General features: G+C 40.5%; 1 protein-coding gene across 2 annotated transcripts in view; it reads right to left on the bottom strand.

The window, feature by feature from the left end:
• The window catches only part of TRPM1 (transient receptor potential cation channel subfamily M member 1), a 109,136-nt gene that overhangs the window by 64,240 nt on the left and 20,516 nt on the right, over positions 1-24,380 (bottom strand). Inside the window, exons 2-3 of one of the 2 annotated variants that reach the window (XM_086757687.1) lie at positions 23,057-23,147; positions 11,286-11,301 (exon numbers count right to left, since the gene is read on the bottom strand). In XM_086757687.1, the coding sequence (XP_086613813.1) occupies positions 11,286-11,301; positions 23,057-23,147 (107 nt within the window). Of the gene's footprint in view, positions 1-11,285; positions 11,302-16,922; positions 17,046-23,056; positions 23,148-24,380 lie in introns of those variants that run through there. The other variant, XM_086757688.1, reaches the window with a different exon arrangement.

The raw sequence follows: 24,380 nt of genomic DNA, 5'->3' as shown, positions 1-24,380 counted from the left end.
ACAAGTATTAAAAACCAGAAAACAAAACCCTACCAATGCAAGCATTGCATTCTAGTCATTAATCAACACACAGGCTTCCCTTATCATGTTTTGCCTATTGCTTTAATTCATAAAGGTCCCGACTGCACAGATTACTTCAGATTCTTCCCTGTGTTGTGCATACCTCTCTACACTACATCTATTACCTTCCTCACACTTCTGATAGAAGCATCTATATAAGTTATATAGGTATACTTAAACTATGCCAAAAGATAAAAAATGTCTTTTCACGGAGCGGCAGAAAGCATCAGTATGCTTATTTTATTGGCTTTGCAGGCTGGAAGTTCCCAGGAAAGATTAGGTAAGATGATTTGCGCCTTTTATTTGCAAAGCTCCCGTTAAGCGGGATGCTCTCCGGATGTGTTCTCAGCACTGTTCGACTTTGCTGAATGTGCAGTTCCCTGAAACTCTGATTACTGCAGAATTACAGCTCACTGGCATGAAGCATTAGCATGAGATTTTACCCCCCCCGCCCCGGCCCCGGTAGGGAAAGCAAACAGCATTCTAAAACAAGTGTCGGTGTAAAATGCTGCCCGCAATCTTAATTTTATTTTATCATAATGCTATTTCAGGCCTCTCGGTGAATAAACCTGTGCACAACAGCATGGGTTTGTTTTGTCAGCGATAAGACCAATGAAACATTCAGGACGTTGCTTTTTTTTCTTTCCCTCTCTTTTGAACAAGAAAGCATTACGCTTGATTTACCGTTACAGGTTAAACGAGTCCTTCAAAAAGGAAAGGATTATGATCAATGCTTTCGAGCAGTGAAATGCAAGATTGAATAAACCAGAAGCAGAATGCAACGTTACAAGCAGGAGCTGCTGAACGTGCATTGTAATTCAACATGCTCTGCTGCCCTGCTAAATTACAGAGACAAACACCTCCTTCCCTTTTCCAACACAGAAAGGCGGGATTTGTAACATTTCTCTTCAGTCTTTTCTTAGGAACAGCTTCAAACGTCTAGGCTATGATGTGCTGCTTCAACAAAGAGCTGGTTTGTGTCAGAAACAGCAATAGCGTAAAAATCTCACCTCACAACTTCTTGAAAGTAAATGCATGTTCTTTTAACTGTAAATAAATCCAAGCAGGAGCCAAGATTCAAACAAGTCACTTAAGCACTGTTCTGAAAGCGCACATACCTACTCAGAGAACCAGGTTTAGATTATCTTGTCATATACTTACTAGACATTTTAGCAGTTACTTGCTAGCAGCTACTAGCATTTTTTTCATGATCCATCCAATCTATTTATTGCTTGTAAATGCAAAAATGGTTATTCTTACAATGCTTCAGAGAATGCTGATGACAGTTACTGCAGCAGAGACTGCTAGTGTGCTCATGGCAGCAGCTGTGGGCTGCTTTGGCAGGCACAGAACAATCATCTCGGTAACGGAAAGATAGCCCATTTTTAACGGCCTCTGGATTAAAACTGACATAAGGTTTCCTTTAGTGTCACTAACGGAGATCACAGCTGGTGGAGGAAACTAGCCACGGAGCCTATGATCCTGCCAGCACCAGCACTGACCGAACAGAGGGAATCTAAGACCAGGGAATTCTAAAAGGGATCTGGCCACCCAGGTTGTTTCCAGAAGTTTCTCCGTTACCTGTGACATCTACTATTAGGGGAAGTAGTATAAAACAAAACACACCCCCCCAAACCTTATATACTTAAAAGCTGTACTACAAGATGCTCAGAAACTCTGATAGCTCTCTATATGATGGCAGAAATATTAAACTTTCTAGTCTGCAACTTGAAAAGAAAGGTGGATATGGAACACAGGTACTGAACTGAAGTAAATATTACAGCTTTGGTTGCAATCCGAGCGGCACTGTAGCAGGAGATGGCTTTATTAGCCAGAGCTCTCATGAATTCTGCATTTCAAGAACCCACCAGTGTACACCATCGTCATGCAAAGATCATTGGCATCTTAGACTAGCAGCTTGAAAACCTACCTCCACTTAGTTAAGTTAGACTCCTTAACAATAACAAATTTTTACGCATTAAACTAAACTAAGAATATTTCTTTAAATTCCCTTGTTGGTAAAGAACCATTTGAGCAATGCCTGTTTGCTCAGTCTCATTAACACACCGTTTGGTGAACGATGGAGTTTGCTACTGAACAAGAACAACTCTCTAGAAAAGGGGGAGAAAAAGACGCTGGATTTATTTAGAGGAGGACATTAAAAACAAAAAAATAAAAGTGCCAAAACCACTTGGCATGAGAAACATACCAGCTGTACTTCGCTAATCCATGGCTGATCCTTGGAAAGAATCACAAATCCACTCAACCGGCAGGCTGAGTGCCGTTTTATTAGCAAGAACAGAGAACAAAATGGAATCAAATACATACTTATAATACTGGCTATTAAAAATTTTCCTTGGGTCTGATAAAGTATGTGTTAAGGATTCTTAAGGATTTAATTCAGCCACAGAAAAAGTTAAAATAGAAAAAACCCTACATTTTGTCTAAAAAATCGTTTCATTCCTATAGCCGCACTGCTGCAAGACATATACCCACTTCACTGGCCGCAAGTCCCGCACTTCGGAACTGTTTCAGTGAGAGGCAAGAACTGAACGCGTCCCTAAGAAACACCCAGATGTATTTCTGCTCGTGGCTGAGGCGCATTGCCAGGATAAACATGGCATAATCTGTACAGTCAGTGCCTGTGCCATGCCTGCGCCTGCTGAAAGCTACAGGATATCCCCAATATCTGTTTTGGCGTGTGTGGTGGTTTTTTGATGGAGGGAGGGTGGTTTTGTCCTTCTCTTACTGCTGGTAGAAGCTATCAAATCCACACATTTTTAACTCCCCTCCAGCTTTCACCCACCTTTCCATCTGAATTACCCTGTTCTGCGGCTTCATGCATTTAGTGTCCTATAAATGACATAAGGGCGAAAAAAATTATGGAAAGCATTAAACAGAGCAATCTTGAGCTGGTTCAGAGTTATATTAGCTAGGCATTTCCTTTTTCTCACGTTTATGATCCTTTGATCAGTATGTGAGCATTTCTCAGCACCAGGCGGGTGTGTTGAGGGGTGGGGTGGGTGGAGGGAGAGGGAGAGTACGAGGAATAAAAAAAGAAAAGGTAATACAGCCTTCGCTTTCAAGGTTCCTGTCCACAGTCACGATAAAACAGCTCTGTGATGACTGCCTGATTAAAAATTAATTGCTGTGGTAATTTAAAGATATGCCTTATTTAGTAATTGATGTATGGGAATTAAATTGCACTATTCACTGAATTCTTATGATAAGGTATACTCAGAAAAAGATCCATGATCTTCATTGTATTATTAAGGTGTGGGGGGGGATTTTATTCTACCTTGGTGAAAGAACTCTTCCTGTCATATCTGCCTTGTGAACAACTGGTCCTTATGCTGGCTTACTACTAGGGAAAATATGAATTTTAGTGTAAGACTACATAGTGAAGTCCTCTCTATATCGCACAGCTCTATCTAGCGGTTGATTAACCCAAGTGCATCTGACTGGTTTTGGTGAAGGCCGGGAAACTCTGAGGAAGGCGACACTTCCTTCTTCTCATCCAATGACATCCACTTCGCATCGGTCTGGAAACACACCAGGAAAGGCTGTACTACTAGCTAAATCCTATCTTTACATACACAAATGGATGTGATTCCAAGCAGAGTTCCCCTTGTAATAAACACATTTTCTAATACAATTTCCAGGGGCTCCAATCCTTATTCAAGCAGGGGACCTAAATACTGGCCTGACAGATAAACCAACGATGTCAAGCTGGACAGTTCCCACATTTAACTGTATACACACGCCTTTCCCCCTAAATTGGGATATTAAGTTGTGAGAATTATTGTCTTGGGAGCGGGATGATATGGACGCAATGGCCGCAGCATACTGCAGGGTAAAATAGTCTTCCTCAGCAGGACCAAGCCAGGCGGGCACCTCTCCATACGCTCCGTGCTCTGCAGCAGACGTGCTCTGGGAGAAAGGACTTGGTACTGAAGACCACCAGACCAACATGACATGTCAAATCCCAAAAGTTATAAAGCCCAATTCAAAAAATGCAAATGGCTGCTACATTTTTCCCCATCATCACTTAGGGGATATACTGGACACTGACCTGTGTCACCTTCCAATCGAACACAGCAGGGGAGCTGGGAAGTTCTGTCCTGTGTCTCAGTAACGGATTTCATCACTAGTTTTTGCTGGTAATTACAAAAGCTCCACAAAAGTATGCCAACAGTTTTCCCAAGCTCATCAGGCCATTTATCCAATGGAGGCGTAAGAAAACAATGGGCATTCAGATAGCAGTGACTTGATCAATGCCCTAATGATAATTTTGATTAATAATTGTATAAGTAACTATACTTAAACTATAAAAATCCTGCTACTCATCCCAGTGTAGCAAAATTAAAACAGCAATGTAAAAGCACTGCAGCTGCTGAAAAAAAAGGTCATGTTCGCTAAATATTGTCAACACCAAAATAGAATGTGTAATTTTATATTTTTAACACTGCTTAAGATTAAGCCCACAAAATAGTTCCGTGAAATTAGCTTGGAATGTTGTGTATGTTCTTCTAGAAAGCCTGGAAATCACCTCTTCTTTAGAATGATCAGGACACACGAATGGGGGTCTGTCAACACTCCTGGCGCTGGGATTAGGTAATTCTGATCACCGAAAGCTTCAGCTGTAAACAGCCTCTCTCATTCAGGCTGCATTTGTTTCTCCACATATTGCTCCAGAAAGCAACTTGAACACAGCTTCACCATTTTGCGCACAGGAATTAAATAGGTTCACAGTTCAGCCTTCACGTCATTTTCAAGTCACGCTTTATCTAGCATTTAGGCAACAACGATACAGGTGACATAGAAAAGTTTTACTAGCTATAGTTTAACTGTAAATTACTCAAATCTGCTCTAAATTTACTTGTATTCTAGCAAAACAGTAAAATGCATTTGATGTTTTGTGTGCCTGTGCACAAAAACCAAAAGCTTTTATCTGTTTCAACACTCTGAAGAGCAGTAATGAGAAGTTTCATACTGACATCTATAAACTAATGGAAACGTAGTATTTGTAGAACATTTTACCGTATCAAGATGACAATTATTTGAAAATCAAAGCAAAGTTCTTTGACCAAGCTCAGTACAAGCCCTAGTCTTCATTCCATTAAAGTTTCATAGCTTCTGTTCTCCTCTCAGAGAAGAAATCCAAGACGACAGGCAGATTTACTGACTTGCCCTTATTCTTGATTCAAGCAGAGTCTGCCGATGAACTAGGCTGATCAGGTTAACACAGGCTACTGTGGGCCATTTCACGTTATTTTCTGCCAAATAAGGTGTGAAACTGCTTAGTTTCCTAAACTTACAGTCAGGTGCCTGAACACAAGTAGCAGGCACCAATTCAGGTTGGGTATCGAAGTCATCCCCCCAGGACTAGCGTCCCGCAAGCCCAGCATCCCACGGGCTCTAACGAAGACCTTCTCAGCAGCCAGAGGGGCTCAGAAATGGCACTAACTGCTTATGTCCAGGTATCTCAGTTGCACCCTTGTGCATTCATTCCTCCTAATAATGCCCAGTTACAGAAAATAAAGATAACACAGCTCTCTCTCAGTGCTAGGAAAAACAACTTCGGAACATTGTAAATTAAAAAATATTTACAAATCCTACTGACACAGATAGGCAAATATCAGAAAGGTCAGAGATTGCAGAAGTGTTTTTACTCATTCCAACTACAAAAGCTTTATCAATAGCAAAATGTTAATACCACCGATTTATTATGGGGCAGTAGAGACAAGTAATGATTAAAATTAACTAGGCCATCGGCTGGAGTTGGACATTAATGAAGAATGTATTGGACTAAGCATTTTTAACAAGCCAGTTTATTTCCTTTCCCATTATTTCCTGAATATGATACACATTGCAGCACTAATCCAGAGCTCCTGGAGGACAGGCACCTCCCTGGCTCTGCTCCACAGGCTGGCTCTCAGCACAGGTTCCTGTTTCCAAAGGCCCAAACAGATCGGGACCCAAACACACTTAAGGCTACATCTCCACTCAGAACCCGTCTCAGCTGCTCACACCTCTCAGCAGTCGAGCAGGTAACAAGAGGCAAGCCAACGCGCCAAGACGCAGAGCTAAGGCATTCTGAGCCATGGGAATCATCACTGTGCGCACGTGGGGGAAAACCAAAACCAAAAAATGCTTTCAGATGAGAGTAGTGCGGTGCAGAGTCTGGCTGCTCCTGGGTCCTACACGGAACCTCCTCTCAGCCTTTCGGTTTACCAGGAGGAGATCTACATGCAGCGACAAGTTAACACCACAGCTACCATTAAAACAGAATAAAAAGTAGTGTTACCTGATGCCAAGATCCTTCTGAGAAGATGGAGGCATTTCTCTGGTAAATCAACTACTCTGAAGACAGAAGGGTGATAAACTGTTTGGGATTCTCTAGGATGAAAGACACTGCTAAACAGCCAGATTCATTGGTGTTTCGTGAAGGCATGCCATCATGTCCATGTTCCAACACTCAGAGCTAGTAACATAGGAAAACACCCTGACTTTTCATCTTTTAAGCCGTCTCTTCAAACACGGGCCTGACAAATACAAACAAAAACATGTCTGATGCACTTCTGGGAATGAGAAGAATAAGGATTTTTAAGGAAGGCTCAACAAAATTGTGAAGTGTAATTAGAATCAAATACCAAAACAGGTACAAAATTCAACACCAGAATTAAAAAATACTCAACTTGGGATACTAAGTTGAGTCAGGTTAAAGATATCTTACCCAAACATAAAAGATTGTTTTCCAAAAACCAGTGAGCTCAAGCCAGCTTCCATGCTTTCACACAACGTGCAGCTAAACTGTGGAACTCCTTGGTGAAGGATGCTGTGGAGACTAAAAGCCAACAACTTCACACAAAACCAGTATCACCTCTGGTCGAGACAATCCCTACCTTAAGTATGGCTGGACAGGAGCAAACGCTGAGGGAGAGTAACTACATCTGACCCCTGTTCCCACAGCACTCCACAGACTGTGCTGTTACAGCACTGGGCAACACGGATTTCTGGCCTGACCCCACACAGCTGCTCTTCTATTCTCCCGCCTTACCTCTGAACTTAATAGGATATTAAATGGAAAAAGCTTGTCAGAGCATGAGCAGTATGCCCAATTCCCACCTGGATTTGCAATCTTCACTTTTGTAAGTAAATTGATCTCCATAACTGAAAAGTATTTAGGGGATTCAAACTTCAATAAAACCTAGGGAAAATATTAAGTGATTAAGATGTAATTTCAAAACAGCACACCCCGGGCTATGAGTACTGATCCAGCTAATCACATGCTGATTAAATCTTTTCAAAAGCTTTGGAATTTACCCTTTGCTCCTCAGTTCCAAATGGACAAAGATTTTGCTTTTGCAAAAATGTAGCATAAAAAACACTACCAACAACATAGAACTGGACAGAGATATTTACTACTTAATTTGTACATCAAGACAAAAAACTAATGCATTCCTCTTCACCTGTCAATCTCTGTAAAACACATGAATAACTAAACCAACATAGAAGTTAATGATTTACTGCTGAATTGTATTAGGAATAGTCTTGGGAAAAAAGAGAGGATGAACCCCTCAATCACTGAACAACTTATTTCTCCTCTTTTTGTGGAAAAAAAAACAAAAACAAAAACAAAAAAAGAAAAGAATAATTCCAATACCTGACCTGTGATAGAAAAACTGGGAAGGAGGGACATAAGACTAGGCAGTCTAGAAATGAAAAAGGAAAAACATTTAAATGTCTCTTCTGCTAAAAAAAAAATTCCAAACAGTACAACATTTAGTAGAGCTTAGTAACCACTGTTTGCTTTCCCCGGTAGAGGTTTAAGCCATTCAGCTATTAATCACATGAAAGCAGATATTAAGGAATATTAATCCATACCAGCTGTTACATCTTTTACTGTGCTATTATTAGAGATTAATCTTTATAGAACAAGGCTGCCTTTTCATGTCATTTCCAAGAGGGCATCACACAAGCTGATACTGTTTTACAATACATCTTCATAAATGGGTTGAAGAAAGCAGCAGATGACTGCACGGTGAAATGACATTCAACTTCATCTCTCAAATCTAAGGTACTTATGTTCAGAAGAGGCACTGTCACTGTAATCAGTTGATTAGTTAGTTTTTATTGTGACTGCAAAAAATTCTATTCATAGCTTGCTATTTACATTAAAAGAAAAAGGATATCCTCTCAGTGATGCTGAATGTTCTCTTATGGAAAGTTCAAGGCCATGTAATTTCCTGTCTGGAGTAGCAGGGACTGAATCCAGATAAAAACATCTAAGATAATCTAGCTGATGGAGCCTTAATGAGGAATATTTAGGATTGGAACAGAATTTTAACAAAATAGAATCAACACTGTGAGCATAGTATTTTCTGATGAAGCATAAAAGCCCTGTTAGGTGAGCCAGGTTTTTAGAGGAGCAATGGCTTTTACTGGTGGATACACTTCACAGAGGATTGCGGCTGCAGACTAGAGAAACTCCAGTCGGATCACGTGTTGCTGGAATGCTATTAAAATCACAAAAAGTATCACATGGTTCTGAAAAAGTAAAATTACTGGCAGAAAAGGCAGCATTATCCATTAAAGATTATGAGATTACCATTAAAAATAAGCTTCTAATCAGTTTCTTGAGTTTTGGATGAGACTGTACCAGCTGCACTAGGGAAATCAGTTGTCATAGTTACAGAAAATCTACATTCTCCATACCTGCAGTCTCCTCGTTTCGTTAAAAGCAAGATTCTTCTCTAATTATGTTGCCATTATTCATGAGGGTACCTTTGTTTTTTACTCATTTGGACTTCAGACTGATCTTACAGATTACATGTGTATTAGTTTTCTAGCACAGCCTAAATGGTGAGGAAGAGTTTCTTTAGTCCAGGGTTGTATGATTCACTGTCTCCCACTCTTCCTTGCAGTTCACACGGTATCTCCTCAGCAGCCACTGCCCCTTCAGTCTCCCCAAATTTGCAAAGCTCCTTCAGCGGCTCCCTTTCCTCAGTCTGCCCACATTCTGTCTGGGCAACCTGATCTGCTGCAGCTGGCCAGCTGCTGCCTCCACAGCACTGCCTGAACCTGCCTGGCCCCGCCTCTGCTACCTGTCCTTAATCCTCTCCACCCTCATCTTCATCTGCTGATGAACCAGCTGTTGTTTACGTAACATCGGTCCTGATGCCTTTTCCTCCCCTCCCAAATAAGTACATTAAAATTCTGCTATTTCATTCTCCTCCTCATGCCACTCACCAGGACAAACCAGCTTTCCCATTACACCCTGGTCATGCCTGTCTACAGGACTTCTCCCATCCCCAAATTGGACAGGTGGCCAGCCCTACCATGACACTTCTGCTGCTTCATGTCAATGATTTCCCTGCTAACACCTGGCAAAAGCACAGGGCAGACAGCAGTACTCACAACACAAGAGATAATGTACATATCAGGAGGTTAAACCGGGGTCAGCCTTTAAGCAGTTTATCTCACTCCTTACTTTTGATTTAAATTAACAGGGTTGTTTCTTTTTTTTTCTTATTTATTTCCTCCCCCACAGCTAGCTCTGAAATCATAAGGGATAAAATATGAGAACAATCAGCCAGTTTTGCAGTTAATTAGGAGTCAGCCAGTTAGCCAGCTTTATAAAATACGAATCTACGTAAAATCCTTCCGTTCAGCGTTTATACGTCTGCTGCTCAGCTGTGAATGGCTGTTGCACTGAATTCTTCAGCTATAGACACTGTGAATGCACTTTAACAATCCGCAACTACATCTCTGTTCATTTTATGTATTAGCAAATGACTTGGAAAAACATCAGCTCATCTCTCCTTGGGTAAATCAAATCTATTTAAAATTTTTGGCAGTCTTTACTCAATTTTTCCTGAAAATTCGGAAAAGCTATAAAAGTAAGAGTAAAATGTGCCATTTTACTCAACGCATGGAAGTTTGCTGTTTTGGAAGCTGCATTCAAGGAATGAACAGCTCGCTTCTCCTTGCTCTTTGCTGATGCTTGGTGATTTTCTCTTTCACTGATCATCTGCCTTTCATGGGTTTTGACTCTCCATTTCCAGTCCCTTCAATAGCCAAGGTCTGGCTTATGTTCCATGGTTCAGAGGAAGTATCTTTATTTCAGGGGTCCACACCAAGAGAAAATCGCTGTCTGGCAACCCTGAGGAGGGTTGGCATGAGCAACCCCTACATCATAGATCAGTTAACTGGAGGATTGAAGGGGGATATATGAAAAGGGGAACACCAAGTCAGTCTTCTGAAACGAAAAAGAAAAGTTCATTTTAACCAGCTCCAGCTTTTCTAACTTTTTCATTAGTGCAGACAACAAAAGTTGCACTATAGAGATTGGGGACACGTAGAACAGAAAACTATTTCTGTGAGGCGGACAAGACACGTAACAGCGCCTAGATTCAGAAAGCAGGGTGGACAGCACAGCTAACAACAGAACTGTGAATCTCAACTGCTGATCGAGCCCGCCATGTTGCCTAGGAAATGGCTCTTTTTCAATGCTTTCTGACTCCTCCTTTACTCTTCTACCTATGTTTTCAACCTCATTTTAAAAGGACTGACTAAATTAAAAGAATCTTCATTGCTTGTGATAGATCCTACAAATGCAGAGTCTGAAATTTAAAAGCACCAGAAAGGTCCTATTCATTAAGGCAATGGTTGATTCTTCAAACCTGGGAGTGGAGAGCACTAAGAACCCCAATCTATATCCTTCACTGCAAGATCAGTTAACCTGCTATCACTGTGCGGGATACGAACTAATACTGCTTCCCAGCAAAACTGCTTTTCCTTCACTTATCTGCACTTCTGTTTTCTAGGTAAAACAAACAGACAACCATTTGGAACAGGGTACCACTTACAGCCACACGTCTCCAGCTACTGTGAAATCCTCATCTACCTCAGAAGCACTCTTAGGCGACTACTTGTTGCTCTCTATGTTCGAAAGTCGGAGAGAGCTTTGTAGTATCCATGAGCATTTGCTTCAGTTTTTAACAGGTAGCCATTCTTGAGAGGCTCCTTCCATAAAACTACATTCAAAGTGAAAATTGCTCAAGGCTCTCTGCTCCAATTTTTCCCTACTCAGAACTGCCTACATCTTGTTTGCAAACCTTCAGTGGAGAGCTGCTGGTAAGAACTGGCAAGAGGCAGAGCACGAACCAAGCATCTACAGCAGTTTTTTTTAATGAGACTAGGAGTAATTCATGTTGGGAAACCAGCAGTGAAGCACAGCTATGAAAGACGGATGCGTGTGAATCCTGCAGTTGCCAGGAGTGAATATGAACAGCTGCACAGAACAGCATCGAACTGCTGAAAAGTAGAAAACTGTAATTGGGAGATTCTGATGTTCAGTACATGACACGAGTTCTGGGGAAGGATTCTTCTTCTCTCCACGTCTGCTGCAGTGCCACTCATAGTTTCATCATTATCACAGGCCCAAGTCAAGCATTAGGGAACATTTCAAATACACCACCCCTTAAAACCGAAGGCTTTGCTCATGTGCAACATGAAAAAGGACAGCTCTCCTGCTGTTCCTTTTGTCAGTTTAATCTTGGTGCTAAATCCATGCTTTCACTGATATGGCTAGCACAAGAGAGTCCAGAAATGCTTCCTATAACCCCCGCAACTACAAGCTGTCAACCTGCATTGGCTTAGCAATTTTATCTAGACAAGATCCGTCTCTCCTTCCGGCCCTAGACTCCTGTAACAGGTTATTAAGATGCTGCACCTCAGAGCAGCACCTCTGTATACATAATTTGTATGCTGTTCAAATGCTAAAAGGGGAGGAAAGGTGTTAGATACGTACATGATTGTTATGAGCTAGACGTCCAGCCAAGCCTACCATGACACCTGCCACCCATAATACACGTACTTATCCTGCTGGACAGTATGTACCTGCTGTGAATCGTGGGGTTTACACAGTACGTGCCCAGAACACAGACGTTCTATGAGATACACAAATGTTCCGTGTAAGTAACAGCTATAACCAGTTTTTAAAAATTGCCAAGCATTTGGGCTCAAACACACTAAGAACGTCAAAAAGCTCCTGGAAAACTCATGACGTTCTCAGTGATGGAAGCCATTGTGACGTAACAGTTGCATAAAGGCAGCGTTTTGGCTAGAGGCACACGAGGCTTTAACAGCTACACAGTGCAAGGAGTCCTGCCTCTAAAAGCCATACCTTACAATGTCTGTCTTGAGAAGAAACTCAAAGGATGTAAAGAAAAATGTCATGGACGTGCCAAGGAGAACCATTTACTCCTACATTTCAAACGGGATAAATCCTCTGTTATACTGATATTCTTTCTTTGGATGGTGTGTCACAGCAAAACTAAAGCCTTATAATTCACTTGGCCAACTGCGCATCCTGCTTAGGGGGTTAAAGGATTTATTTCCAATTCCGATTCAGATCAGCTGCTGCTGACTAACACATACTCTGTTACAGACTGGTTTTCACAATGCTCTTATCCAGTTTGTTGAAGGACATTAAGATACCAAATCAACAGTAAACTGATTGAGTGTTGATTCAGCAAGGGAGTTCAGTAAAAGCGCTAGCAGAACGCTCTTTGTAAAACGGCATACACAAGTTAAAAAGATTTGTCAGAACTGGACAAATTTATATACTCAACTGTAACACTTCCCAGTATCTTTTAAGAACGCAGCTACAGTACTGATTCTGCTGGGATAGTCATAGATTATTCTAATTTGACATTCCCCTTGTTCATTAAAACAGAAGAGCACAGGCTGTGCTGCTGCCTCTAAGTTCGGGCATCTGTACCAGGGATCACGCGCTGCCAAGTACAGGTTTTGTTTGCTTGAAAAGGGGCAACTGATAACCTGTTAGCCTATTCTCCAGACACAAGTCTGCCTCTATTTTCCTTTAGGGCCCCGAAAATCTACCTGCAATTATTGTCCTGATATTTTTTGAGCACTAAGGAAGATACAAAACCTACTCTGTTGCACTTAGAGAGAAACAAATTATTATACCCAAGTTATTTTCTCAGTTCTGTCACTCAACTGACTCCTCGAACTAGAAAAAACACAGCAGTGTTATCTCTTGAGCCACTGAGACAATGGCCAAAATATTTATACATAGAGAATTTCTTAATCATAGCAGAAATTTTGGACAAAAAAAAAAAGGATATTTGAAACTCTCAAACGGAAAGCGTATACAAATGATTTCACTGTTACCAAGTGATCTATCTAATCATAACTGCAATATTAACCAGTTGCAGGTAACTGTTCCAAATAAATCCATGAGCTGATCATTTATAAACCATCACGCGGGATGGTAACTTGAAAGAAATCACAGCTTCTTGACAAATAGTTTAGGAGAAGAAAGTAAATTCATCCCATTAATCTTTTTTTTTCCCTGTTTGAAGTTTAATATTACCATAAGCGAGCACATAAAGCCTACAATTTATGATTAACAACTGCAACTAACTTCAAGGGATTTTATACTAATTTGGAAGCTTCATTAACAAATGGTAAGACAGATCAAAACAGTGACTTAAAGGGGAGACAAAATAGTTCTTCTGTCTAAAAGATAAATTCTCTCTGAAGTAAGAGAATGTATTCATCCTTCCCCTCTCTTCTCTGGTTTGTCTGGTCATTTACAAAACACAGCACAAGTTATTTGCCTTAGTTTGAAGGTCTAATCATCTTTCCACATTTGTAATCCGTGCAAGCTTTTCTAATGAATCACAGGGTAACACTGTACTACCTTAAAAAAAAATAAATAAAAAGATCCATTATATTTTCTATAGTAGTGCTGTTGAGATTGTCAAAGCTGTCTAATGTATACATGTAAAATATTCTTTAAAATATTAAAAAAATAGTATTAAAATATTTCTTTAGATGTTACTGTTATTTCTTGCACCACATTTGATAGCCAGGAACAAGATAATGATGTGAGCAATAAAACAATTAAAAAAGTATTAGTGTCTCTATAAAAGCTTAAATCTGAGCATCTGGAAGGCTTGTACTGAGTATGTTCTTACACAGATAATCACAGAAAATTTACAAGCGTGGAAGCATTACAGGCAAGCAGAAAGAACATGTGGAGAAAAGCCACTTCAATAAAATGGTTTTCTCTTTGGAGGAACAGAAAATGAGTCACAGTAGGTACATCTTAAAGACATTTGGATCAAGTCAATAGAGACAGCAAGCAGAGATGAAAGCATTGTTTAGTTCTACAAAACTAATTGGAAGTAATTCCCAGTAGTGGGAATGACAGACCAGTAATGTACATCCAGATAAGCGGCTTCCTTTTTTGATAAACGGAGATGTTTACAAGAAACAAACCCAGAACACACATGCAAGGGTACACATGTACAAGCAAACTCCTTTCCTTAAGCACCAGGGGTTTCGCAGCTCATTGACAGCAGTCTCTGCCCAGGCAGAGAATAATGCCTCCAACTCAGAGCTGGCAGCAACAGGTATTTCTCTTAAACTGCTCAAGAAGTAAAATGCCATCATCCTCTAGAGCACTGCTGTCAAAATCAGGGGAATCCATGGGAAAGCTAAGCAGAGCTGAGAGGAGAGACGCTTGGCCATTTTAATTACTCTTGCTGTTCAGCCCACTGCAGTAAAAAATCAGGAGTCAAAACCAGGGACCAGGACCACACACAGCTACACATTCCTCAGAAAAAGGTTTGTGAGAGTGGTAAAAGAGAAAAATTATGAGAGTGGAAGGTGCAATTTTCATTGTAAATCTCTGTGCTTAACTACATCACATGGCTTCAGCCATTTCTCGCCTAGGTTCAAATCCCTGCTTTCAGCTCCATCATCAGGTCACTTGCCTGTATGCTGCCAGTGGCTACTAACCACAAACCAGCATCACTTCTCAGCAGAAGTTAACACTCCCAGCCTTCTACCTAAAGCTAAAAACCTATTTTTGTAGATCAACTCGAGAAACAGTATTTTTCTCATGAAAGGTAGGTTTTGTTCCCACATTGAATATCAAGCAAATAAACATCAAAAGAATTAGGAAGACTAAAAGTAGCAAGCCATGAAGGGAATTTACAGTTTTTAAAAGACAACTTTTTTTTTTATAATCAGAAGTCAAACCTTGTTAAGAAAAACAAAATCAGTACTGTGTTCCTTCCGCCTTCACTTGACTAGTCTTTCCTGTGAGATTAGTGGGACAAGATTAAACAATTCTTATCTGGGTATTTTACTCTGACTTTTTTTCCATTCAGGAAGAAAAATTCTGTATGCTTTGCTGTATCAAGATAGGCTTGGGGATATTAAAAAAAAAAAAAAAAAAGGGCTGACTGCACCTGGAGCATTATGGATTTACTATTCTGATTTGTCACTTCTAAGTGAGGTGAGCCTAGATACATAAAGCAACATTTTAAAGGGAATATTCTTCTCTTCAATGTGCTTTATCACTCTATTACTCAGTAAATAAAGTCAACACTAGCAGCCTATGAAACTACTGCCTATCTTTGAAAAGCCATTTGGTTGACAAAGCAAGCAATATACAGCTGTTGATGAAATGGAAGTGTGGTGGGGGACAGCCTGGTTCTCCATCCTACCCGTACACAGCCAGGAGACACTTAACCAACTGCGCAAGCAACGGGAAAAGTTACACAAAGTGCCACCGTTGCTAATTATTAGCTGACATTTCAATATGCCACTTCGCTTTGTATCTATGAGAGGAGAAAAAAAACTGAATCTACTACAAAAGCTCTTGAGCCTTCTGCTTTTCTTCTAAATGATTAGGCCCTGGTGACAAGGACATTACGGTTGAAGGTTTTGTTTTTTTTTTTTTTTCATCTAGCACTCTGTCTGTAATAGGGCCTGTAATATGGCCATTACATGCAACCCGACAATCTCTTTAGCAGAGAAAAGGGCCATGGTCGCTAGTTAGTACATAAAAACCATCACTGTATATTACTTTCTACCTAGATCATGCTTGCAATTCACCTGCTGATGGCCTGTGCCCGTCAGTCTCTGATGAAGGAGTCCCCCAAACTTAGACATATTCTTTCTTGCATTCACAGATTACCATGACCAATATTTCACATCATATAGAACAATCTTTTTTAAGAAGGAAACATTTTAATACATACTTAGTTGCCTGTGTGTCAAGGACTAATTTCCTCCAAGATGCTGTCGGACATTTTTCTTTCAGTTATGCTCCTTCAAACTTCCTTTCACCCCTTTAATTAGAGTCAGACTCTAACATTGTGACGATCAGCAGAAATTAGAGGTAAGAGGGTTGGATAGGTTGGAAGAGAATGCAAAAACTATTTCTCATTATTTGAGAGCTGGAATCTTAAGTAATCCTGAGCTGAAGTTAGTCTATATTTGCTCCAAATGAATCTACCACTCCATGGACAAAAGATAAAGCAATCACCTCCTGTCTGTTTTCTCCCTGCTTGTCTATGCCATTCATAAACTGCACACCACATGATCCAACCACCAACTCAATTTCTTGCAGAACGTCTGCCATAGATGTTTGGTGAATCGCATCAAAATCCTTTATACATCCTATCAGTCTTCTCACTGATTGCATGTAAGTTAGGCATGAGCACTACGTATCAATAGTCATCTAAATACGATTTAACCATGGACAGGAATAGCCCTGCTCGGTGATATTTAACCCAAAGATCCTTAAGACAGGGTGCTTGTGAAAGAACTACCATAACAGGAGTAGGATTCATTGCCAGAACCAGTGCAGTGAACATGACTGAAACCTCTGAGAGCTAAAAGAGCACAGAGGAAAAGAGAATTGTTCTCATTTATAACAGTACCAGCTATTTAAAAACAAAAACGTGCTGGGGGGTGCAAACAGTGTCTCCAGCTGTTTCTCTCAGATTGTACTGTCCGGGTAATTGCAGACTTACCTTCTGCGATCCAGATGCTGAGCCCTTGAATGAAGTGCGTTTGAAGGAGCCACTCATCCTCCGTAAGGAACCTGCAAGCTTTCCTCCTCTTCCTTTCTTAATCCCCTGGCCCTTACCCTCCATAAGGGACTTAGTACCCCAGCATCAAACAAAAGTCTGACTTTAGTGATGCAGTCTGAGCAGTATTTTTCCTGAAGCCAACAATCATTAAGTTATAGCTTAAATAAAAAGAGAGACAGATGCATAAAACAAAATCAAAGAGAAATAATGAGACTCCTGTTCTGATATGCACGGTCACAAGTGTCACCAGCCAGCTAGACAAGCAGAAAAACAAGGCAATACACTGAGACAAACTGCTGTCCCCCTCCCTCCTCTCTGCTGACTCTATAATCAGGCTTAATGCACACAGCTTCTGCGAGCTATGGTTTTTAATGGACAGAGATTTAATAAATGGTGATTGAAGGTAAATCTACTTTAGAAGCAGCAGCCCAAAAGGTTTTTTATTCGTGCAAAGCACAAGGCAGTCAGATAGAAATTATTTTGGTAGCAGCAGAAAGGCACACAAAAAGAGCAGATGGTCCTCAGCAGACTATGGGTTAGAGGCCTGGCGGAATTTTTAAGGACAACTGCTGATGGCGAGCGAGCCTACAGCAGGTCCCAGGATGAGAGACACAAGGTTTTAAAAGCAAACAACCCATAAGATCATAAGTTAGATTCTAACTAATTAGGGAATATGGGTTGGGGCAAATAAGGTGTGGTGTGCGTTACCTTCCTGAATTCTTATTAATATCTCAATTCATCTGGTTTGTACTATTCTGCCTAAATATGCAGAGTGAAAGCAAAAGGAGGCAGTTAGGAGAGAATAAACAAGAAATGAGGAAGAGACAAAGTCCTTTAAAAGAATAACAAAATTATTACTGAGTAGGAAGTATCTAGTTGGTTCCAGAAGACCTGCCTTCTCAGACATGAGCCGGGAATCTGTTAGCCTGGTTTAGAAAAGAAGATGGATGAGAGCGCAGAGAAACCAGAGATACATCTCAGATACACAGAGACTGCTGATTTGTAACCGTAAGTCAGAAACACCACTAATTTACAGGATTCAGTTATACAGTCATGCGTTTTATTTCTTTTTTTTTTTTTTTTTTATGTTCACCCTTTTGTCTCTCTAAAGGTGGAGTGGGTGCCTGCTTGCAGCTGGTTAGAGGAGGTACAGAAAATTGTGTTGAAAACCTAAAACAAAACCAAGGAAAACTGGAAGAGGCTGATGAGATGGAGATGCATCAATTTTGTTGTTCTGGTCAGCACAGCCTTAATCAAGAAAATGAAATGTCCCAGGCTGGCAAGGATAAGTAGCTGACAACTTACGACATACTTCAAGTTGTGTTGGGAAATGGGTGAGTAGAAGTGCCATGCTCTGCAGGAGAATCACCTCTGTTCTGTCAGTGCAACCAGCTTGTGGGATCAGGTTAATGGAACGTAGAGAGGAGGGCACAGACACTAAAGGGTCACAAAGGAGGTCATCCTTTCTAACCATTCATTAAATCTAGGCAAAACCAAGGAAAGCAAAATCAGCATTTTTGACAGGACTTCTGACAGCAGCTGTTGTATTATGCTGTTTTAAGACATGGCTTGGCTTAATTGAACAAAGCTGAGGTAGAAGCTGGCAAATAGAATGTAAAAATCTGGCAAGGACAGAAAGCTGATAGAGCATGGACAGAATAATCTTGAAGGGAGTTGTGATCAGACAAGCTGCCTTACAAAGGAGTGCCTCATAAATTCCATGTACACAGTCTCTCCATTATATCTGGTCAGTTACCAGTAAAGACTGCAATTACTGCATGGTCTCCTGTACTGTACCTGCAGAAGCTAAAATACCTGGGTCAAAAACTACCCTGTTCTGAGTTTAAACTGCTGTGATCTTTGAAACAAAAGAAATAACTTCTTCTTAGACCAGAACTTGATTTGCTCAAACCTACCTTTTTCATCTGTAAAATTCATTGGTACATTCTGGGACATATTCTCTAATGGAGGTAGCTATTACAGCAGTCTCTTCTATCCTGACAGACTTCAGGAGCTGAGAATACGTCCTCCTGATCTAGCATCTTACTTGATAATTACGACCAAAGCTGAAAGTCATTCAGATAATCGCATACGCTGAACGCTTTTCTTTTCTACTGTGGTTTTAAAATCCAACATGAACGCTGTCAAGGAACAACAAGAAAAACATTCAAGGCTCCTTTGCACAGTTCCTCTTCCTCAGCCACAACACACAGCTGAATGCGATGAATGAAGCAGAGGTGCATCCCTCACAAAGAGGGATCACGTTATGACAGTGCAATTCCCTGATGTGATGTTGGGCTGCATTACTCACAAGGGATGACTAATGGTATTCTGGTAACGCACAAAAACGGTGATATGCTTTTTAGAAATCAGAAATCCAGAATACAAATCTTTTCTTCAAGACACAATGCAGAATGTGAATAAGGAATTCATTAACTTGGTCCTTTAGGATCTGTGATTCTAAGACTTTTGTGTGAGCTCCCGTAACTGGTTTTGGTACATTTTAAGGACCACAGTGGATTTTCACAAGTCAGGAAATGAGACAACCGAGTCCTGCTGATGTTCCTCTCCCCACTGCGTTTATATAACACTTCATGGCTGTTTCCACTGTATCAGGGGGAACAGAAACATGCACCATGCTGGCACTTTCAACAACTCTGTGATTCAGAAGCACAAGTTTACTTGATTTTCCAAAAGAGCTTGTGGTTTTAGGAGTGCAGTCTCACATTAGAAAACCTTTTAAACAGCTATTGTTACTGAAAGCTCCTGTCTCACTTTGGAGTTGTCTGCTTCATCAGTTGACCTGATTTCAATGGTTTGTGTGGTCTGAAGCAGATGTGTGTAACCATCTGGTTTAAATCAGCACCGGGGGAGGAAAGGGTAGTCATCTCTTGCAACAGGATGCAGTTGACAACGAGTAAGTGGTGTGGAAGTGACAGACCCTTAAACTGGTTCTGAAACTGAACAATCCATGAAAGGACATATCTGTCCATCACCCTCCATGTTTTGCCATAAATCAAATCGGTCAAACTTAGATTATGAAAAACCCAAGATCACACATCCCCATAAAAGAGCAAGTGGAGAGCAGGCACACCCCATTTGCAAGATCACCCTCAAGGTCCCTGACAGCCCGCTCCCCGGGAGGAGCAGGATGCATCCATTTCAAAGTACACACAAGTACCATACTACGTACGGCATAACTACTTGTAAATCCCGTAGACACCACACCATGGAAATTTCACAGCTGCACTCATGGATCCACGGCTCAATGGCCCTATCGCAATGTGTTTCTCAAAATGTGAATTGTCTGGTTAAAGACAGCTGTAGTTGTTTCAGTCTACAGAAAATCTAAAACGGACTAAATTGCTCTTTCTCTTCCTGATCAGAGCTATTGTATGACAACACATCAGAGATTATGTCAGTTTTAAAAAACAAACAAAAAAGATAGATTTAAAGCTTTGATCTGTAGTCCACCACGTCAGCTGGACTGTTTCCACTCACTTCAGTAGTCAAACTAAATATGGAAAGCAGTAGTGCATAATCCGATGGACTTTATTTACACGGACAGACTGGGCTAGGATAGGCTTACACCTGCACAAAGACTTAAAGGTAAACAGCGTGGAGAATTAGCCCTCCTTCACTTTGCACTTAGAATTAGTATTAAACTAAACGTGAGTTTCCTTCATAGGCAATGGATTATAAAACAAAAGTAAAAGTACTTTTCTTTTTTTTTTAAGAGTGTCTCCAAAGAATATTTACTGTGAAAAAAACTGTCAGTGTCCTTTGACATTTCTAATACAATAAGGAAATTCAAACAGTCACATGTTCAACTAAAAAAAAAACCCACATTCCATTAACGGTTTTAATTAATTAGGCTAAGAACAGGACCTGCTGGTATTGTAGTCCATGCTGCATAAATGCTTTTCCAAAAAGGCTTATTCCAAGATGGGAATAATTAGTCATGTTGCGCTTGCTACCAAAACATCTAGACAAGTGTCCCCACAAGCAAATCCATCTTCTGCTTCAACAGGAGCTTTCCTGCACAAGGATATGAGCACATGCCAGGGTTGTCGGAAATCACTAGGGTGCTGCAAACTGTTATAATTTTGAAGTCTTTCAACTCTTCAGAAACCCACTCGCTCTTCTGTTACTGGCAGAATAAACCTCCTGCTCTCCCAAACTGAAAACAAATGGAAACGTCAAAATTACTCTTCAAGACGACTTAATCCTGTTAATCCATTTACGTACCCTCTACAAGTCAGCTAGCTTCAGAGAGCCAGTTCAGTTATTTAATGTATTTTTATATTTCAAAAACCCAGTCTCTTCCAAAGTGTTTTTCTCTCACTGTAGTACATATAAAAAGCTGCAGGAAATCAGACGAACATCTCATAGTAGTGCACAATAATCTCCATGGCAGGTGATGGAGGACCTATTTCAAATGAGCTGGAGCAGAATGAAACTGGGTAACATTTTATAGCCAAGGTAAAGGAAAGGAGCGACAAGGTTCCTGTCTACTGATGAAGTGCTTTGCTTTCCAAATCAGACAATTTTGCAGCAGTAGATTCACTTTTGAAAGAACAACCAAAACTGTAAGTACAAACGCTCCTCACTCTGGAGCGCCACATACTTCAAACTGTAAAAACAAAAGTCTTTAACATTTGAAGAACTACTACTAGTTGGTTATACTGGACTAGTAACAGCATCGCACTTGCCTTTTCTCAGTTCCTCACATGCAACATTTTCCAGCCTTCTCCACTCCCAACATCTACACATTCAGACACACTGGTCATGACTCACGCAGGTCGCAGCACCAGTACATTAGTGTCATGTCATGAACAGAAAACTATGAAACAATTCCTAGGTCTCATTATCAGTCAAAAGAAACAAAATGCTCCACTACAACATGATTGTCCATTATAAAGTCTACTGCTTTTCAAAAAAAACCCACCACTTTCTTCCCCTCAGATTTTTATCGTTTTCTTCCCTCTCTTTACTAAAGAATTAGGTTTTAAATTTTTCCATCTTATTGACTGCTTTTCCATTTGTCCTACAAGCACTTTCAAATCTGTAACACTTAAAAATAAAGATAGGAAGGGACAGAGCGAGGAAGGGAGAACGTAATTACAATAAGCACACCGTTTATCAGCACAAATGCGGAACAGGCAGTGGTAACCCTCCATAGTGGGGTACGATAACTTAGTGCCCAACTAGCGAGAAAGGTATTGACACCCAGAAGATCAGACAGACACTGGGTGATCAAAAAATTACACAAACATTGAATAACTGATTTTATCACAAACTCTACTACAACTAGTGTCTTCCAAATCACTTCTTTATTTTCTTTATAAACAAAAACTATCTTCAGACAGTCAATGATATCAGACGCAGACTAAAGAGCTGTTTTTACACATTATAGTCAGGGCTAGAATTTCTTGTTTGTTATAATAGCTATTAACATGAATGAGACCTAAATTATGGTTATGTTTACGGAGTTATGAGGGGGAACAGAAATCAAACCAGGCAAACAAAAAATTCCAAAGCTCTATGTCTCTAAATACATAGGAAAAAAAAACCAAAAGATTTACACTTTCAAGTTCTGAAGAAGCTTGACCACTTCATGAAATCATGACGTTTTTCCTTGGCAATATGATAATTTTCCAGGCAAAGTTAATTTCTTATTTGCAAAAAAAAAAAAAAAAAAAAAAAAAAAAAAAAAAAGCTTTACAATTAATTTGCAAAAAAAAAAAAAGCTTTATAATTTTGCAATGCAGAGCTTGACATCTTTTTTTAAGTCTGAACAGCTGCAATTCAAATAATGGAGAGCATTTGGAGAATTTTACACCATTTTTACAGAACTCTATTTAAAACTTCCTGTGCAGAACAAAACTGTCTTCAATTCTCTTTGACAGTTCACACTTCAGTTATACACTGCAGCACATTATTGTTTTATCTCAATTACAGGTCTTAGCCATTACATACATCAACAATTCTTGATCCTTCAGCTTCTACCCCTGAAATGAAGCGCAGATAGAATATTGTTCAGCAGTGGTTACCTACCATGAGAATGAGCACACTGTAGGTTGCTGCGGACTGCTGTCTGCTGGGCGAAGAAAGTTGACTTCTTCTTCTGCAAACTACATATCCTCAAAGCAATGCTGCAGTAACCTAGGCAAAAGCATATTTGGATTATAAATGTTAACAGTTTACACCACAAAATTTAGACAGCATGTAACTGGCAGGTGACTTTTCTACAGAAAAAGAGGTTCCATTTAGGCAATTCCACACTTAAACTCAAAGAAAGACTGCAGGCCACCACGTGGTACGTTTTTTACTCCAGCATTGTCTGTTTATCCATTCCAAGAGCCTTTGTTACGTTGCAATGGTCTGTCTCCTCTCTCCTTCTCTTCTAAAAAAAAAAGCAGGTTTAAAATGAAATTAAGCAGATCATGAGACATATGGACAGGAGAAAAGGTAAAGAAATACCCTCTGCTTGTGCCAGTGGGCCTATAAATTGGTGCCTGTGTTACCACCCTCACGTATTAGAAACGGCCTGTACTGATCACGTGAACAACAAAGTGCATGCCAGTAATCCTACCTCCATAACCTGCCCAGGGCGTAGAACCTGCAGAAACCCATCACGTCTCTTTGTCACCGCACCACCGGGGATAGACTCAGCTTCCCTCTATTCGCAGAATCATAGAAAAAATCAAATTGGAGTGACTTTTGAAACTCACCTGGTCTGACTCCCTGCTCAAAGGAGAGCCAACCTACAAGTTGGATCAAGTGGTTCAGGACTTTGTCCAGCAGAACGCTGAAAAGCTCCAAGGCCAGTGTTTCCAGTCTCTCTGGGCAACCTGCTCCAGCACTCAACCATTCCCCACTGTGAGGAATTTTTTCCTTATATCCCTTTGGAATTTCCCTTGCTGCAACTTACAGCCATTGTTTCTTCCTTCTGCACCTCTAAGAACATCTTCTCTGTAACATTCCTTTACTTAGTGGAAGACTGCAAGAATTACTGCGCTGAACTGAAGCACAGCAGGATAACTTGGTGTCTGAATTTGTGATGGAGGGACATGTCTTAGATCCTGCTATCTTGATAGAGCATCCTTAGAGATATCAAAGGAACAGCTTTACAACAAGAAGTCCATTTAACCGCAGGCTGAGCCAGCTGAAGACTCCTTGCATAGACAGGGCTAGTTTTCAGCTTACAATTCTCCACGTAGCTACATGACCACCAGTACTAACGGCGGAGCAGCCTGTGGTTGGATGAGCTTGATTTGATCATAGGAGAACACCATGACTTTTTCTCTTGCAGCTCTGCAGCTCCTTTCCCCCCAAGATGTTTCTGAAGTACATTACAGGCTGCTCATACAAGCAGAGAGCTGGTTTTCGGAGGGT

This window comes from Chlamydotis macqueenii, chromosome 12 (genome assembly GCF_036417535.1).
Source record: "Chlamydotis macqueenii isolate bChlMac1 chromosome 12, bChlMac1.mat, whole genome shotgun sequence".
Taxonomy (NCBI): Eukaryota; Metazoa; Chordata; class Aves; order Otidiformes; family Otididae; genus Chlamydotis; species Chlamydotis macqueenii.
The sequence above is the reverse complement of the archived record's forward strand: the minus strand, read 5'-3'. Positions and strand labels throughout refer to the sequence as shown.